Genomic DNA, 17,750 nt, shown 5'->3' with positions numbered 1-17,750 from the left:
TAGGGCTAGGGTTTGGGCGGAGGAACTGGATGGGCTTATGATTTTGGAAAAAATTTGGGCTACCACTCGAGTTGAGCCCAAAACGGGAAATTTTAATGGGCCGAAATCACCCGATGATTGTTTAATTGTGTGAGGGCTTAAAAATCAAGCCCAATGTGTTTTTTTGGGGGCATATTTTGTATTTGTTTAAAGTGTCGCTTAATTAAATATTGATGCAAATATTATTGTTTTTATTTATATTTTTAAGGTTGGTGTTGATGGTCAATTATTGACGTGAAATGGTGATTTGGTGATGGTAAAATTATTTTTCGTAATAATTTATCAACGGTAAAGTGGTGATTTTTGTTTTCTTTGAAAATTATGAGATATCATATTTAACGGGGTGATATATGAATGGTAATATGATAATACATCGTTTAAATGAAGGTCATGAGTTTGAATCTCAACATTCTATGTTTATCTCGATCTTCTATACTTGAGCGTTGGTTACATTTTTAATATTTATTATTTATTATGAGTCTTTCAAATGAGACAATAAAGATTTATGTTTTATGTCACAACACCTTGTCGTGGACTGTTATAAGGAAAATTATAACCGAATTTCTTTTTATCCAGTATTAATTTGAAACCACATGCATCTGAAGTACATTTAATTAAGATAACGTAGTTGTATATAAACCTAGAGCAATAGCATGATGAACCAAGAGGTTGTTGGATCTTATGATTCAGGATTGTGAATTACTATATCGTCGTGAACAACATTTAACCAACCAGGCAATCATATACTTTGACCCACATTGAATGTCGAGCCGCTCACTGAAGATAAAAGTACATCAAAATTTGTGTATAAATATCTCTTTTATGCACTCTCAAAATGCAACAACATATACAAACATATTTTATAGTTTCTTTATTCATCTCCTTTGGTTTTCAAAAGCAATTGGTAAAAACAAATGGAGTGATATATTTTGTTGAGTTTAAACTTAACATCTCCCTGTCATGAAATAATTATTGTACCAGTGGTTGATGAATAAATATACTGTGTATAGATTCATATCTCCTTAAAAAATAGTAAGATAACAATGGTTACTCGAATTACTTTTATTACTTGTCATGCTCAACAAATAATTTAATTGTATTATTAAGCAATGACAACTATTAAATAATACAATCTCATTTTATAATTATGTTTTGATTTTTTAGTATAGAAAATACGAGAATGGATGATTAAATATTTATTGTCAATATAGATTATTGACGTTGTATCAATGGGACCGTACTCATATTACAATTTTCATTAAAGGTATAATATGAAAACAATTTTTTTTTCTTTTTACGATTTGAACCTCAACACATGAAAACATTATTAAAAATAAGCATAGAAAAGTGAACCAAACTGACAAACTTGATTTATTAATTCACATACTCCAAATTAAAAACAACAGTGGACAATAAAAAAAAAAGTTCAAAATTAATATGGTATAAAAATGAGATTTTTCTATTTTATAATATACGAATCAAAATATTACATTACAACAGCCAGATATTTATTATAAAAAAAAGCCGGCTATTGAAAAAGTGTTTTAATTTGTAATTTTAAATGTCTCTATGAAAGCGCGGTAAATTAGGTCAAAAGAGACCGCCTAAATCCACATCATACAAAAAGAAAATTCTATTTCATGATTAATACCTTTTCCTGTCTCCCATTTATTCAGCATTTTATTTTAATCCGCTTTCTTTTTGTTTATTTAAAGTAATCCACAGCGACGAAGTTAAAAATTATAATTACCACAAAACAATTAATTTAATAACAGTTACACTACTTTTACCGCCAAAACGACTTCGATCAAATATTTACTTTCGAAAACAAAAAATAAATTAATATACTATTTCGATTTCTAGGCCCTAAAATTTGGTTGTTCTATGCCTTTAAAGGTTGAGATTTCATGTACTAAAAAAAAATTGATATTTCATTCTCACAAATTTAATAAATCGTAAAATTAATCTACATACTACTACTAAAACTTAAAATGAGATCAAGTTTAGATTGTGTACCTGATGTCAGAATGATATTTTTTGTAGTGAAGGATCCAATAGGAATGTCGGATCGTCAGTCGCACAAGATCGATTTATTGTGTTTCTAAATTTGGAGTACTTTCAAATAAATAAAATTTCCAGATTTACCATATATACATTATAAGATAGATAAAAATTGTTCTACTAAAAAATATAAGACGGATAAAAACTAAAATAAAATGAATCTTAAAAAAAAGAAAAAAAAAGAAAAGAAAGATATTTTAAGAAAATAATTTTATTTTTTATCTCCTGTATTAAATCGATAGAGAGAGACAAAGGCACGCTCGCAAACCGTCGGCGATAATTAAGAGTGGTCGCCGACGTGGGGGCGTTTTGGCCGCTGCACAGTTTTCTCCGACGTTTTTTTTAATTCTTTATTTATTTTTAATTTTTACATCGTGTATTTTTTCTTCTCGTTTTCTCTCGATTTTCTTCTCCGTAGGACCTACCGATCTGCGACCATCTCTGTCTCCTTCTTACTTCTCTTGGCTCCACGCATTTCTCCATCATTTCGCAGTGTAATCAAGCTACCCAGCCAGCAAGCACAAGCATACGCTTTCTCTTCCTCCCATTACTGCTGCTTTTTCACTCTCTGCTTCTGAATCCTCGATCAACGGTGATTCATCGCCTGTTTGTGCTCAGATTCTATGGCTGCCAATGGTGCTCATCGGAACGGCTCTCTCAGAGGTTCTTTCAAGGTGGATCGGCCGCCGCACGCTGCTTCTAACCTCAGGACCTCGTCGTTTAAGTCCAGGCCCTCCATTCGTCGCTCTACCTCTGCGTCTTTTGGTTCCAATGCCAATAAGGATGGGGATGGAGGTATGTAAATTGTAGCTTGTAGGGATTCGAAACTCTGATGTTATGGTCAGCTGTACTCAGGTTGAGTGTCTTGTGTGTCGGTTTTGAAAACTTGACTTTAGAAATCAAGTAAACGGAGGGCTGATTTATTTTGCTTGTTTCCGTAGTTCTTTTGTTTCTTTTCTCCGGTCAGGTGTTATGTTACTGCCATCTAGAGTTGCTTTGACTTCAGCATTCTCTTCATGGCAGTTCGATCTACGAGTTTTGTTTTGGATGTGGTTACTTTGTCAGATTTCGCTGTACGGTTGTGGTTTTATTTGTTCTAGTTTGATAGATTCGGGATTGGTCCACTCCCAATGCTGGTGCATTCGGCACGTTAGGATGAATTGGAAGGAGTATTTCTGGAAACTGGACATATATTTCATCGAGATTTCAGTATTTTACTTGTGGAAATTGTCTTTGCCTTTTTTTTTCTCTCCCTCTTCTTCATGTGTAGGGGGCAGTGACTAAACCTCTGTTATTTATACGATTTGGTCAGTGCCAGGAAGAGTTCGAGTGGCTGTCAGATTGCGGCCCCGAAATGCAGAAGAGCTGGTGGCAGATGCAGATTTTGCTGATTGTGTGGAGTTGCAGTCAGAGGTAACATCATTATCATTATCATTATAATTATCATTATCATTATTTGTTCTTTTCCAACACTAATGGGTTGCTTCTCGCCGACCTTTCATATTTTATGCCCTATATTAATTTCCAGTGGACGGTCATTTGGATGCAAATGAGCTCCCTAGCACTCTTGTCTTGGTTTTAGGTTAAGGATCATTCTCAATAGTCCCCTTATCAGCTCATAGTTTGAAATTTTAAATGCGGAATACCTGACTTAAATTAGGTTATCCTTTTTTATGCACTGAAATTGATAATTCTTATTTCTTCCTCAGCCAGTCTTGAGCAAAATAATAGAGCAAATATAACTCCTAGGTGAATGGAAGGAACACTTTGCTTGCGTGTTTAATTTAAGTAATTACAGTCTCTCTGGAGAACTGAGACAAGAAAGATACAACTGCTATGACCTAGTGTATTTGAGAATAATCCGTTTACTTCTTAATAGATCAAACCGTGGAATAAAAGGCTTACCCTGGGCCAACAACAACATACTGGAATATAATTCTCAAATATTGGGAATAAATTTAATAAAATGATATAGAAGTCGAACTCTTTTTCATATCACATCATTTGACATTGACCTTATTTTGTTATTCATGGCAGCTTAAAAGATTGAAACTTCGAAAGAACAATTGGGATTCTGATACATATGAATTTGATGAGGTGCTTACTGAATCTGCATCACAGAAGCGTGTGTATGAAGTGGTTGCAAAGCCTGTAGTGGAGGTGTGTTATGCTTGAAATATTATTTAGTTTTCTTGGTGTTGGGAACTTTTTTTTTTTTGGAGTACATTCTTGGTGTTGGGAACTAGATACATGTTATGCCACTAAGTAGTAAATTGATCATTCATCTTGTCCGACTGTATGATAATATATGACTCACACTAACAAGGCATATTTTTCATTCCTGCAGCGTAAGATTTTATTTTACTCCATTTCCTTCTTCTTCTGATGATAATCTGCTCCATTTTTTAGAGTGTTCTTGATGGTTATAATGGGACAGTGATGGCTTATGGCCAGACTGGTACGGGGAAGACATTTACGCTTGGACGTTTAGGGGATGAAGATACATCTGATCGTGGCATTATGGTTCGTGCTATGGAGGATATTTTAGCTGATGTATCACCTGAAACAGATGCAGTTTCAGTCTCTTACCTGCAGGTGTTAATCCATTGAACAAAATAGTACATATATTATTTGTTTATGTTGTTTAACACTAATAGTTCTCTGGATCTATTTCCTCCATGCTTTGTTGGAGCTCTAGATTTTTGCTTTGTGTAGGTTTTTTGGTTCATTGTAAACAGCTTACTAATACAAGTTTTGGACTTTTGTCGTTAAGCTTTATATGGAGACTCTCCAAGACTTGCTTGATCCAGCAAATGATAATATCCCGTTTGTGGAAGATCCAAAAACTGGCGATGTTTCAGTTCCAGGGGCAACTGTAGTAGAAATCAGGAACCAAAGCAGTTTTTTAGAGCTACTACGTCTCGGAGAGGCCCATCGAGTTGCTGCCAATACGAAGTTGAATACTGAGTCTTCTCGTAGCCATGCAATTCTGATGGTGAATAATTAGCTTCCTACTATTTATATATCATTGTACGACTGCAAATTAATATTTCATGATATCCAATTTACTTATCAGGAATGAGAATTTTGTAGGACCGTGATAATTCAAATTATATCAACGCTGTAGTGCAGGTACATGTTAGAAGATCTGTTGTAAGAGAAGAGGTTCTTTCAAGTGAAGAGGGTGAACCTTCAGAGTTAGGTAGACCTTTCAGGCCACTTATTCGAAAGAGCAAGCTGGTCGTAGTTGATTTGGCTGGATCAGAGCGTATTCACAAGTCAGGTATGTTCCCTCTCTAGTCTCTAGGTATAGTAACAGGTTTGCACTCTGAAGTCTGGCATGAATTTGCCTTTGTTGGCTTATATGATTACTTACTAATCTTCTGTTATTAGCATGGTTGAAGTAATTATTAGACGTTGCTGTTGATTGTTATTTTTCCAAAACTATTTCTCTCTTCAAAATTAGTGGAAAATATGTTTTTTTCTATCTGGTTAATGGTGAGAGAAGAGGTATGTCATAAAGTTTGCACTCTACACAGTATGGATGTTCATTGTGGAATATCCTCTTGGCTTGTGTGAGCTTTGAGTAATTAGGGCAAAGAAACTTATGGGTGTCACGTAGCTTATTCTTAAACAAGAGACATTTTTCATTGATTTGTTGAAACGTTACAAAAAAAAAAAAAAAAAAAATCTAAAACCACTCTTGTGGGATTTACGTCAAAGCGTCCCAATTGGAATTAATTAGAATGAACGTAGTTACTGATAGAGCTAGGTCTATTCTCCACTTGATGCATTTCATTAAAAAAAGTTATTTTGATTTCTTTTTAACCATAGTCCACAGAATATTGCCTTTAACAGCATTGATCTTCAAGACTTCAATATTGTTCTTTAAGCTTGGGCTACTTAGCAACGGATAAATATTATCTTAGGGGGAGAGATCAGAAGCCCCAGAATACTATTGTTGGCATATCAATTTGTCATTTTATAATCTAATATTTTAAATTAATAATATTATATTGATATAACAATGTATTATAATTTAATTCAATTTATTAGTTTCATTTGATAATTTTTTCTTTTGAAATCTGCTTCTCTGGTCATTTTCTTGCAGGGAGTGAGGGGCATCTGTTGGAGGAAGCTAAGTCTATTAATCTATCACTTAGTGCTCTAGGAAAGTGCATAAATGCTTTGGCAGAAAATAGTGCTCATGTTCCAATTCGAGATTCCAAACTTACGAGATTACTCAGAGATTCATTTGGAGGTAAGAATTACAGGTCATTGGCTTCTATTTGCTCTACTAGTAATTTTTGTCAGCTAATTATGGTGATACTTTTAGAAGTTTTCTTTCAGTCTTTTTTGGCTGTCTCCTTTGCTACCCCCATTTTAATTGCACTCTTTCGTACTTTCATGAACCTTTTTCGAAGTTGTGTTCTTTTTGTCGGGGAAAAAAATATTGGCTGATTGTTTACTCTTACTGCAGACCCTCTTTAAAGGTTGTTGTTTTTTTTTAAATGTAAAACAGGTTCAGCAAGAACTTCTCTGATTGTGACAATTGGTCCATCTCCACGCCATCGAGGAGAGACTGCAAGTACCATTCTGTTTGGACAAAGGGTGATTATCTATAGATATTTCTGAGTTAACAATGTGGTTCATATTACTTACTATTTTTCTCCAATTCTATTTTTTTTTTTTTTTGGGTAGTATCTCTATCAGCCTTTGCATCTCCTTGCACTTCTTCCTATCATCATAATGTGCGGAAAAATCTATTTGTTACTAAGATGAAATAATCGTAATTGACCCTTCTGTTACAGGCTATGAAGGTGGAGAATATGTTGAAAATTAAAGAGGAATTTGATTATAAAAGTTTGTCTAGGAAACTTGAAGTGCAGCTGGACAAACTGATTGCTGAAAATGAAAGACAACAGAAAGCTTTTGAAGATGAAATTGAAAAGATACATCTGGAAGCACAAAATCGCATATCTGAGGCTGAGAGAAATTTTGCTGATGCTTTGGAGGTTTGTCTAATTTCTCATAGTAGACTTTAACTATTGTGCTGAACAACCTTTTGACTGTTTTGCTGATCAGTGAATTCATTGTAACATCATGCCATGGTTAAAGTTGGTATCCGTCTAGCTTTAATTTACATTTTGGATAGTCTATTTGCGAACAATTAGATGGTATAAAAATTGTCAAATATTTAAATTCTGTATTCCTGTTCAACAACCCACTATTAGGTTCTTGATTTTGACTTAGAGATTATGTAACATTTATTTCATGTTTTGGGCCATGTAATTACTGTTCTAGCTCGTAATCTTTGAATTAAATGTTATTTATTTTACTTATCATGTTTTGCCTGCTTCCAAGTCTCTAAATGGAGAGAGATGTTAAGAAATGCTTTCAGCTTGTTTAGGGAGGTTTTTTTTTGTCGGTAACATTTTTCAATAAGCATTCTCATATAAGTTCTTTCTTAAGTTCTTACTAAAGTTTTCTTGGATTCTCTGACAATTAGAATTTCTTTTAGTCTTCCTGGACCTTTTAATTCTCGTGATCTCTCTCGCTCTTTTTGTTTTGTTTTGTTTTGTTTGTTTGTTTGGTTTTTTTTTGGTTCATGAGAAGAGGAGGTCGTTTGGCACCACTTATTGTTGTTTAAACAATTTAATGTCTTCTATAGAAGGAAAGTAAGAAATGCCAGATGGATTATATGGAAACTGTCAAGAAATTGGAAGAGAAGTTGGTCCTGAACCAGCCAAAAATTGATCATGACGATTCTGCCCGTGATAAATGGAGTGGACAGGTAAAAATATCTATTTGTTGTGGTAATTGTCTTGATCAGGAGCCTTTTTTCTATTGATGAGGATAAACAAAGAGAAGATTGGTGTTCTTAAATATAGTCACAAAATTATAAACATTTTAACACTTGTCAACTGAGTTTTAGTATTTTTATCTATTAAAGTCCCGAATATTTGTATGCTAGTATATTGTATCCTCTTGATTGTTCTATCCAACCGGGGATTGTATTTTAAATATTATTATATGGTTCACCTTTTTATTTGGTTTTTTTTGGATAAGGGAGGGGAAGTTATAAGAGGCCCCAATCTAAATTGACAACACAAGTATAAAAATTCACCAAGCATGTGTGTGACTTTTATCGAAGGAAAACAAAATATTGTACAATTTGCTAAATCTCTCTTAAATTTCTTATAATGTCCTTTAAAGTTGTGTTGTTCCTTTCTAACCAAATCAACTACAATATAACAGTCGAGGCATTCTGCCAAAGCACTTTTGAGGTTCACATTTTTATTAGTTGGTATGCCACCAAGTGAAAATTCTACTGCTGCTAATGATTTCCACCATTTTCATTGCTGTTTATGCATTCTGAATTTGGATTGTTTAAAATCTTAGTATTTACTATTTATGCAACTCCATGGTTTGCATATTCCCCATCCATTGTTTGTGTGGAAACTGCAAACTGTCTCTCTGGGTTAAGGACACTTATCTGACATTCAAGGAACGGTTTTGGAGGATGTAGGGGGGCTGTTCTGCTGTTGAAGAAGTTGAAGTGAAAAAGTTGCTTGAAAAAGAAGTAAACCTAAGACAGGCGGCTGAGGAGGAGGTCAGCAGGCTTAGACATCAGCTAGAGATGTACAGGCAGCCAAATGTGTGTATTGTCTGATAAATGGATTAATTCAACAGTAACGTTTTATTTCTGATCTTTATGTGCTTTATGGTGTATAGGCAGGTGAAGAATCTGATATTGTAAAACTGACTAAAGTTATGGAGGATGAGGCTCTTCAGAAAAAGAAACTTGAAGAAGAAGTAATAATATTACGAAGTCAATTGTTGCAACTGACACTTGAAGCTGAACAGGTACTTGGTTACGTAGAAATCATTGTCTTGTTATAGTACTAGGGTTACCTTTTGCCAAGTTTATGCGTCAATGGCACCATAATTAATAAACAGGTTTTGGTGCGTGCATGCAGATGAGGAGGTGTCTTGATAGGAGTGGAGCTGAAAATGGATTTTCTGGTTATGATTCTCCTATGTCTCAATTTAGACATTCCCAACTCAAAGAAACAAAGAGCGGACACAAGCCACCAGTTGCCACTCTGTTTGAACAAGGTTAAAGAGAACACGGTTATGTAGTACGGCACTAGCGTTATTCTAATCTCCATATTTTTTTCTTTATATTTTTGTTATTTCTTGCCTCCTTGGCAGTTGGTTTGCAGAAAATCTTGTCCTTGCTGGACTCGGAAGATGCCAACGTACGAATTCATGCTGTTAAAGTATTGGCAAATCTTGCTGCTGAAGGCAAGTTTTCCTCTTAAGGATACTCATCACACGTTCACTATGTTTCAAGTTTTATTTCTTAGAATTATTTTACATGCGCTGCTGGTAGGTTTAGTTTCTAACAAGCTCTGTGAACTTAGTCTCTAGCCATGGGAGTTGAGTTTTCTTGTAAAAATGAACATCCAAGTTCATGTTGTGCAGATTTCTTGTGTTCTTTACAATTACAATATTTTCGAGATTTTCCTGTTGATGGTTTTTTATTTCTTCAAATAAATGCAATATCACCGAGCTGACAAATTTTCATTTGTTTCTGCCCAAAAGTTTAAAGCGTGTGAGAAATTTGTTTGAACCAATTCCTAACATTTTATTGCCTTTGATTGTGGTTCGCATTAAAAACTTTCTGTCAATATTCTTGTTCTGTGATAAATGCCTGTTGTAGAGGGTGCTCTGTTTCCTCCTTGGTCTCAGTCTGGGTGATCTCCAAAGCCCTAAAAACTGCTAATTTTTCATAAATTTGTGATGTCAATGTACGGGTCAGTTTCTTATGAAGATGAATATCCATAAATCATAGATTTCTCTTTTCCATTCTATAAATGTTCATTATGGTATCTTTATTCTTTTTCCAAGTGTTTTATGGTAGCCTTTTGATATTATGGTAAGCAGAGTCAAATCAGAAAAGGATCGTCGAGGCAGGTGGTCTTATTTCGTTACTGATGCTTCTTAGAAGCTATGAGGACGAAACGGTTAGAAGAGTAGCAGCTGGTGCAATTGCCAACCTTGCTATGAATGGTAAGTTTCATTGATATCTTTCTGGCTTCTGACAGCATCTTATCAGCCGTTACTGTTGCTTCCTCATTTCCATGTTTCTTTGCTTTGAGACATTCATATGTTATTTCTCCGACATAACAGAAGCCAATCAAGAACGTATAATGGCTGAAGGAGGAATAAGTCTTCTGTCATTGACTGCCAATGCTGCCGAGGACCCACAGACTCTGCGCATGGTTGCTGGAGCTATCGCTAATTTATGTGGCAATGGTAAAGATAGAATTTGATCTCTTGGCAATAGCAGTGAGTTACATTAGCAAATTAAACAATTTTTTTTTACTTTGGTTTGGTCGAAAATCAAGGCAGAATGACTATTGCCTTCCGCAATTTGGGACATGTATCTCAAATATTGGTTGATCGGGGAAGATCAAAGATTGTCTGTTGATCTATAGTTTGTTTGGTGCTACTCGCCGAAACTACTCGCCGAAAATCGCTAAGAACTCTTGGGAAGAAGCAGACACCTTGGTCAGAAACATAGGTTTAGACTTTAGAGAGATGTTTGTTTGGTGCATATCCACAATTAAGTTATTGAAGTTTTTTACTTTGGGACATATCTGTCTAAATTTGATGCTTCTGTACGTCATATCATATCAGTAATTATGTTTTGGTCCCTCTATTATTTACCAGAAAAACTGCAGATGAAACTGAGATCTGAAGGTGGTTTAAAAGCCTTGCTGGGAATGGTGCGATGTGGACATCCAGATGTTCTTTCACAAGTTGCACGTGGAGTAGCAAACTTTGCGAAATGCGAGTCCCGTGCAGCTAGTCATGGTAAATGCCTGATTTTAATAATAATTTTGTAACAACTTAGTTACACAATGTTGCCCCCAAGGATCAGTCCAGTTGGGAAGGGCTTGGAGTCTCTTGGTTATACCGATTTAGAGGTCTCAGGTTTGAACCTTCTAGTGAGCTTAATACAGACATCTTATGTCTCTCGGGTTCGGACCTTGCGACAGGCACGGACTCCCCTGGGTATAGGGGAGCAAAGCTCCGACTCACGATTATCCAAAAAGGGAAAAAAAAATACATGATGTTAATGAACTATGCTAGTTAGATTAATTGCTCCTTATTGCAGGGATGAATAATGCCAGATCTATTTTGATAGAAGATGGTGCACTTCCTTGGATCATACAAAATGCAAACAACGACGTGGCAACAATCCGTCGCCATATCGAGCTTGCATTGTGCCATTTAGCACAACATGGTTAGTCGGCTTCCTTCTTTCTACTACAAGAATTCAGGGTCATGGATCAAATTCAAATTCCATTCTAATCTTTCATAAAATTTTCATATTTCCAGAAGTAAATGCAAAGGAGATGATTAGTGGAGGTGCACTTTGGGAGTTGATTCGAATATCACGGGACTGTTCCCGAGAGGATATACGGAGTCTTGCTCGTCGAACACTGACTTGCAGTCCCGTCTTTCGATCCGAAATGCGACGTTTGAGGATCGAATGCTGATGATTGTGTACCATAGACAAATTCTGGATTTCTTTCTAACCTGGACTTGGATGAAAGAACTCGGTGTCACGGTTGCATCTCAATCTCTCTCAAGTCTTCCTGCTGAATCAATGCACACAGGTAAGTTTAACACATTCCTTAAAACTTTAGTTGTAAGTATGAGAGAGGCTGCAGATGCTTAATCCCGGGGGCAGTTTCGTCCATTTCATTAAGCATCATGCATTTGATTGTAAGGATGGGGAAATTATTGGAATAGGAGAAGAAAGGAGAGGGAAAGAGGAGAAAGGGAAAAATTTTTTGTAGAGTGAGAGTCCTAAGCTTCCTTATATGGGGACCCACTTAATTAGTATTTGAAAATTTAGACCCAAAACATTGTATAAATTGATCTGCAATACAAGCTGTTTACAGTTCATTCTTTTTATCCTTCTTGGCAATTTTTGTCTCCCATTTCATGGAAGTTTCAACATCGCCGCGTCGTTTTAGGTTCTTCTACTATTCAAAATAGTAACAGTATTTTTAAACATTTATGAAAGGTTAGGACTAGAATTGAAACTTTTGAAAGGATAGATGTATTTTTCAAATAAATGTCGAAGTTCAGAGGCTTATTTATTTATTTATTTTAATGATTTAGCCAATAATTTAATATCAAGTTGATTATTAAGATCTTCAAAAACTGTTAATTTATATTTTTGACACATTATTGGCAATCTTTTTAATCATGTAATTTGAAACATGCAGAAAAGACTTGGAGTTGAGAAAGTAAGGGAATGGTGACGAACATACAGCCAATTTGTGCATAATTCTATGAGAGCTTGTGATTGACATATATTACTTTTTCAGGAAAAAAAAAAGAACTTTAAAACAGTGTGCAGTCATTTTTTTAGGATAACTAACCTGAAAAGAGTTAGTTTTGTTCATAAATTCATGTAAACTCAGTCATTTAGGACTTACTAATTAATTTAAATTACACAAAATCAAGTTCATAAATTTCATTGTCCTTGTCCTGCTATGGGTTTCAATATACTCTTAATCATCCTTCATTTGGATACGAGTCCCACAATATCAATTACAGTTTTGGGTGGCCATCAACACCCTTTGGTTATAAGGAACCTTTGGTGTGAGCCACACGATATCAATTCGGGTTATAAAAAGAAAAAATGCTTCTAATGGCTACTAAACAAAGAGGATTAAATAATTAGGAAAATTAGTCACAAGTAAATATAGCATTCTATATTTGCTTGAGAATCTTAAAACTTTCTGCATAAAGAGTAAACTTCAACTCTGTTTAAAGTCGTCCACTTGTTTGAATTTAGAATGATATTTGTCATGTCAAGTTTAAAAGGCTTAAAAAAAACAACAAAAATAGCATTTGGAGCTTGGAATATAGTCAAAAGCTAATAGTTTTTTTCTTGAAAGAAGAGCAGCAGAAAGTTAAAAAAAAAAAAAAAGAAAAAGAAAAAAAGAGATAATGTAGTCTAGTTGGTGGGAATCTTAATTTAGCCTATTCTATGAACTCAAATTCTCTCTACCATTTTTTAATTCAAGTTTATTTCTATTTATATCTATGGATAAAAAAACATGTTTTAATTCAAGTTTATACCTTTCCAAAAAAAAAGTCACCATCAAGTTTTATTCACTCATAGGGAGATATCAATGTCCTACTTTTGCTATGAATATTAAATAAAATAAAATAAAACTGACAAATTATATATTAAAATATTTAGAAAATTTAGTTAATTTGAAATATTTATTTATGAGTTCGCATCTTCGCACTCTTGAATGGAAATGTAGATAAAACGTGAGACAAAGAAGGCTGCAAAAGAACAACATTAATTGATAGAAATTTGAAGCTAAAGTGTAATAATGACATCACGATTCAAGCAACTTAGGTTTAGTTTGACAAAAAAAACTTCAGTGCTATTAGAGTACTTTTTTTTTATGTTCACACAATAATTTTAATCTACGTAACTATTTATTTAATGTTGTTAGATTCCAATTATTTCTAAATGATGCTGATATGACGTATAATGAATACGAGTAACATCCATATTATGAATATGAGTAACATTCATACTCCTGTAATACTAGAAAATTTTCCCAAAAATTGATATTGATAGGGAAGATTAGTGCCTCATACCTTAGAAGAAAACAGTCGAGTCATTTTGTACGAAGGGTGAGAAAAAAAAAACTGTATTATTTAAAAAAATAAAAAAGTAAATATTTGTTTATTATATAATAAAATATAGGCTTGAACTAAGCGTTTGAAATGATAATCGATCTTCATAATTTTAATGGAAAAGATTAGGTAAATTAATCAGTACCTAATTGCTAACTAATAAAACCTTGAAATGGGTATAATAAAATCTTTCTATTTTGAGTTAAGTTTCTTTAAAATCAATCACGGATGATAGTATCTGTAACTAATTGTACACTTTGTAGATTATTTATTATTATTTCTTAGTACAAAAAATACGCGAGGTGGGAGGAATTGGACATACAACTTTTGGTCAATAATATATATCTTAAACAGTTGAGTCAAGTTGATTATTATTATTATTGTTAGTATTATTATTTTAAATTTCATCCGCATAGAAACCATAAAAAGGGTGATAATTGACTAAGATATGAACTAGTTTTTTGTTTTGGAGAAATTATTCAATGTAGCTGTCATAATAGGTCGGTTAGAGTATTAATCTAAAAAGTACTGAATGCTGGAGTCAAGTTTTTTAACTAAAAAAACTATTTAATACCTCTAAACTAAAATAAATGAAATTAATATACTCTTTAAAATTAATTAAATTAAAAAATTGTTTATAACCCAACAAATAAATTACAAAAAAAAAAAAACAACTAACAAAGAACAAGTCATGGAAATACATCGAGCCAACCACACAGAAATACCTGAACCTATCCACAAAAATGAAACAGTAAAAAACACAACACCAAAAAAGTAATTATTAGGAAATTTAGTCACTGACATAAAAATTTTATTCTAAAACTATTGATCAAAACCAAGTGCACTGCAATGCAACACTCTTTATTATTCATATTTTTATATCTAGATTATAAATTTTACATTATAGACTGAACATATGGTTTAATGAAAATTGGATTTCCAACATAATAGTAGTTTCAATTTTTTGAGTTCAACCTTCAAAATTTTTCGATCGATGATATATGCTTTAACCAATTAAACTATGTTCATGGTAGCAGAAAAAAACAACAGTAATTGGACGATACTTTTCAATCAAACCACGTTTTAACCAAACAAAAAGAAGAATTAGTGGAGGAATATGATGGGTAATGGTTGGAATTCCATTATTGATATAAAACCAGAGCCACAGCTACATAGCTAGGGTTTCATCTTTTGGACAAAAGAAGAGAGACAGAGAGAGATTTTGGTTTTATGGTTAATGTTATTTGCCTTGGAAAAGAGATTTTGATTTTTGCCATAAACTGCTTCAACAAGAAACAGTGCAAGTTTCAAGCACACAGCACTCACTACTGCTCACTTCTCTGCCTCACCACTAACCCTAATCTCTCTCCTCTCTCTCTCTCTCTAACACAAAAAAAAAAAAAAACAAAATTGTCTAATTATGATGTAATATTCAAATGCTTTATTATATTAAGTTCACAAGAATTGCAAAACAACAAAGGAATAAACTTTGACACAACTAAAAATCTATGCCAAAGGAAGTTGAAAAAACTCACACATTTTGCTCCAAATTTGTCTTTGTTTCAGTTTCATAACTAAAAGTTAAAACTCCCACAAATTATTTTTTAAGCAAAGAAAACCCAAAATGAGTGAAAATTGAAACTTTGTGGAACAAAGATACCTAGAAAACTTCAAACCAAAATGACCCAAAAAGAATATAATAAATAATAAATAAAAAAAAAGGCAATGGCTGTTTTTGCCAGTGCTTCATCTCTAAGCTATCAGAAGAAGCATCTTTGAACTCCAAAATTTAAAACAAGCGAAAAAATAATAATTAAGGTTCTTTTTTAATATTGTTTTTTTCTTTTTAAAATCATTAACAAAATTTAATTTTCCTTCAAACAACAAACAATCCACCGCTAAAATCTAAATCCAACACACAATCGCGCTATATATCACATGATATTAGATGAACGAAAATGGAGAAAGAAATTAAAAGATTGCTCCAAATTACAAAATTTAGAGAAAAAAAAACACAATTTTTTTTAAATTTATATAATTTAGTTTTCGTGTTAAAATGGCGGATTAGTACGACCTGTGCCCCAGTAGGGTTCCGTCGGCAACTGACACGTGTTCAAAAGATGCGGCGCCATCCCATGAAGCTCCGGCAAAAATTGTTGCTGTTGCACGGCGGTTTCCGACGACCTAATCGGACTACTTCCGGCATCATGTGGCGGCGCCGCCACGTCATCCTCCTCCAGCGGCAGTCTCTCATAGGCCGCGTTTCCGAACGAAGCCGCAGTAATCACCACCGGCCCCGAAGTCAGAAGTGGGCCCACCACGCTTCCTCCAACCACCTGCCCCTGCCCGCCGGACAAGTATACGGTCAGCCCGGACGCCGCCGCCGGGGCCGGCGGCGGCAGAAACGAGCCCGACAGGGAAAGAATCTCGAATCTCCCCGGCAGAGAGATGACGGCTCCGGCGGGAGAGGCCGGCTGTTTGAGGGTGACGTTGGAGACGGTACCGGCGCCGGTGAGAATGCAAATGCCACGTTGGCGCTGACGTGTGAAGATGGTGAGGGTTTCGATGACGTCGGAGGCGTTGGCAATTTCGATGACGTGGCAGCGGAGGGCGTTGGCGCTGTCACGTGTTATGATCATCGGCGGCTTCGGCTTGTTCTTCGACCCTGCGGGGCGGCCGCGGGGTCTCCGCGAGGCCTCGCCGACGTCTGTTGCGGCGGCGCCGCAGCTCATCTCTCTGGGTTCCACGGCGGCGGCGCCGTTGCCGTTGTGTTGTTGATCGGAGTTTTGGTGGAGGAAGTGGAGGTGGAGGTCTCTTGAGAGGAACGGCGGCGGAAGTGGACGGCCGTGGGCGGTGGCGCGATCCATTAATAGTAATTACAAGTTTGAAATCTTCTTCGAATGATTTCAAAATTCCAACCCACAAAAATTTCGAATTTGAAATTTGGAATTTGGGATTTCTTTTGTTCTTCGATCTCTGTCTTTATAAATTGAGCTGCCAAATCTAATGATTTTCACGAGAGAATTAGAGAGAAAACGACACTCCCCAAATCAGCCCTTTTTTTTTCCTTTTTTTTTTTTTACTGAATAATCTCTCTTAGCATTAGAGGGACTTTTGTTTCTCTCTTCTGCGTTTTTTCAAGGGCCAGGGCGATGAAAATGGAAGAGGGTGAATCTTTTTTAGCATAAATTACTTAATTTTGTTTTGGGTTTTCTTTTTCTGATTTTTTTTTCCTTTTTAAATTCAATCTAACAAAACTAGACCCTGCGAGTAAGATTTGATTTTTTTTTAAAGAAGGGTGGGCATGATTCGAATACATGATCTCTTAATTAAAAATAGGTAACTTAACTAGTTTAATTAACTGTGAAGATATTTTTATGGTGTATTTATTGTTTAGATAAATACATTGTTTCTAATTGTATATCAGGTTTTAATATTGTTTCACAATTTATTCTTGTAATTGTAGATGCAAAAAATCTACGGTTAGGAACTTAGCCATTGATAATTGTTTATTATTTGATCAGTATATAAACAATCTTCATGTTGTGTACACTACTCAAAATTTTATGGTTGATTTTTTAAATAAAGAGAAAAGTTATCTTTTTTTTTTTATACATTTCTTTTCTTATACCTGTCAAAAATATAATAATGGTCAATAATAGATATATATATCTACTGGCCGACCAATTATTATTTAAAATGATCATTATCACCGAAATTAAACTCTTCTACATTTTGAACTCTCTCTAGGAATCTCTCTGAATACAATTAGGTTTTTTTTTCGTCTCACTATATTATATGATATTAGCATTTTTGAGACGAAAATATATATAAGTCAATCATTCATAAACATTTACTTGACTATTTTTACTATCATTATTCATTTTTTAAAAATATTTTTC

At 34.5% G+C, this 17,750-nt stretch overlaps 2 protein-coding genes across 3 annotated transcripts; one reads left to right on the top strand and one right to left on the bottom strand.

The window, feature by feature from the left end:
• Nucleotides 1-2,439: 2,439 nt before the first annotated feature.
• ARK2 (armadillo repeat kinesin 2) lies at nucleotides 2,440-12,093 on the top strand. Of its 2 annotated transcripts, XM_022291274.2 has the most exons (19): nucleotides 2,446-2,895; nucleotides 3,413-3,513; nucleotides 4,138-4,260; nucleotides 4,510-4,695; nucleotides 4,874-5,095; nucleotides 5,233-5,383; nucleotides 6,212-6,361; nucleotides 6,623-6,711; nucleotides 6,912-7,115; nucleotides 7,772-7,894; nucleotides 8,630-8,758; nucleotides 8,836-8,967; nucleotides 9,081-9,219; nucleotides 9,316-9,408; nucleotides 10,051-10,176; nucleotides 10,297-10,422; nucleotides 10,840-10,983; nucleotides 11,288-11,416; nucleotides 11,512-12,093. In XM_022291274.2, the coding sequence occupies exons 1-19, from the start codon at nucleotides 2,724-2,726 to the stop codon at nucleotides 11,670-11,672; spliced, it is 2,700 nt and encodes an 899-aa protein (XP_022146966.1). In that variant the 5' UTR covers nucleotides 2,446-2,723; the 3' UTR covers nucleotides 11,673-12,093. The 2 variants fall into 2 exon arrangements, with proteins under 2 accessions (XP_087979913.1, XP_022146966.1); XM_088123787.1 differs by lacking the exon at nucleotides 10,297-10,422 and having other exon boundaries at nucleotides 2,440-2,895.
• Nucleotides 12,094-15,585: 3,492 nt separating this feature from the next.
• Nucleotides 15,586-16,980, bottom strand: AHL18 (AT-hook motif nuclear-localized protein 18). The gene has a single exon (XM_088124173.1). It carries the CDS (start codon nucleotides 16,713-16,715, stop codon nucleotides 15,900-15,902), a length of 816 nt encoding a protein of 271 aa, XP_087980299.1. The 5' UTR covers nucleotides 16,716-16,980; the 3' UTR covers nucleotides 15,586-15,899.
• Nucleotides 16,981-17,750: the final 770 nt, after the last annotated feature.

The sequence above is a fragment of the Momordica charantia genome (assembly GCF_013281855.1).
Source record: "Momordica charantia cultivar OHB3-1 chromosome 5 unlocalized genomic scaffold, Mcharantia_2.0 BLBB01000005.1, whole genome shotgun sequence".
NCBI lineage: Eukaryota > Viridiplantae > Streptophyta > Magnoliopsida > Cucurbitales > Cucurbitaceae > Momordica > Momordica charantia.
The sequence above is the reverse complement of the archived record's forward strand: the minus strand, read 5'-3'. Positions and strand labels throughout refer to the sequence as shown.

Coding starts and splice junctions, on each gene's coding strand:
- ARK2 (XM_022291274.2), top strand. CDS start 2,724: ATGGCTGCCAATGGTGCTCATCGGAACGGCTCTCTCAGAGGTTCTTTC. Junction 3,514..4,137: donor GTGTGGAGTTGCAGTCAGAG/GTAACATCATTA, acceptor TATTCATGGCAG/CTTAAAAGATTGAAACTTCG. Junction 10,423..10,839: donor CGCTAATTTATGTGGCAATG/GTAAAGATAGAA, acceptor ATTATTTACCAG/AAAAACTGCAGATGAAACTG.
- AHL18 (XM_088124173.1), bottom strand. CDS start 16,715: ATGGATCGCGCCACCGCCCACGGCCGTCCACTTCCGCCGCCGTTCCTC.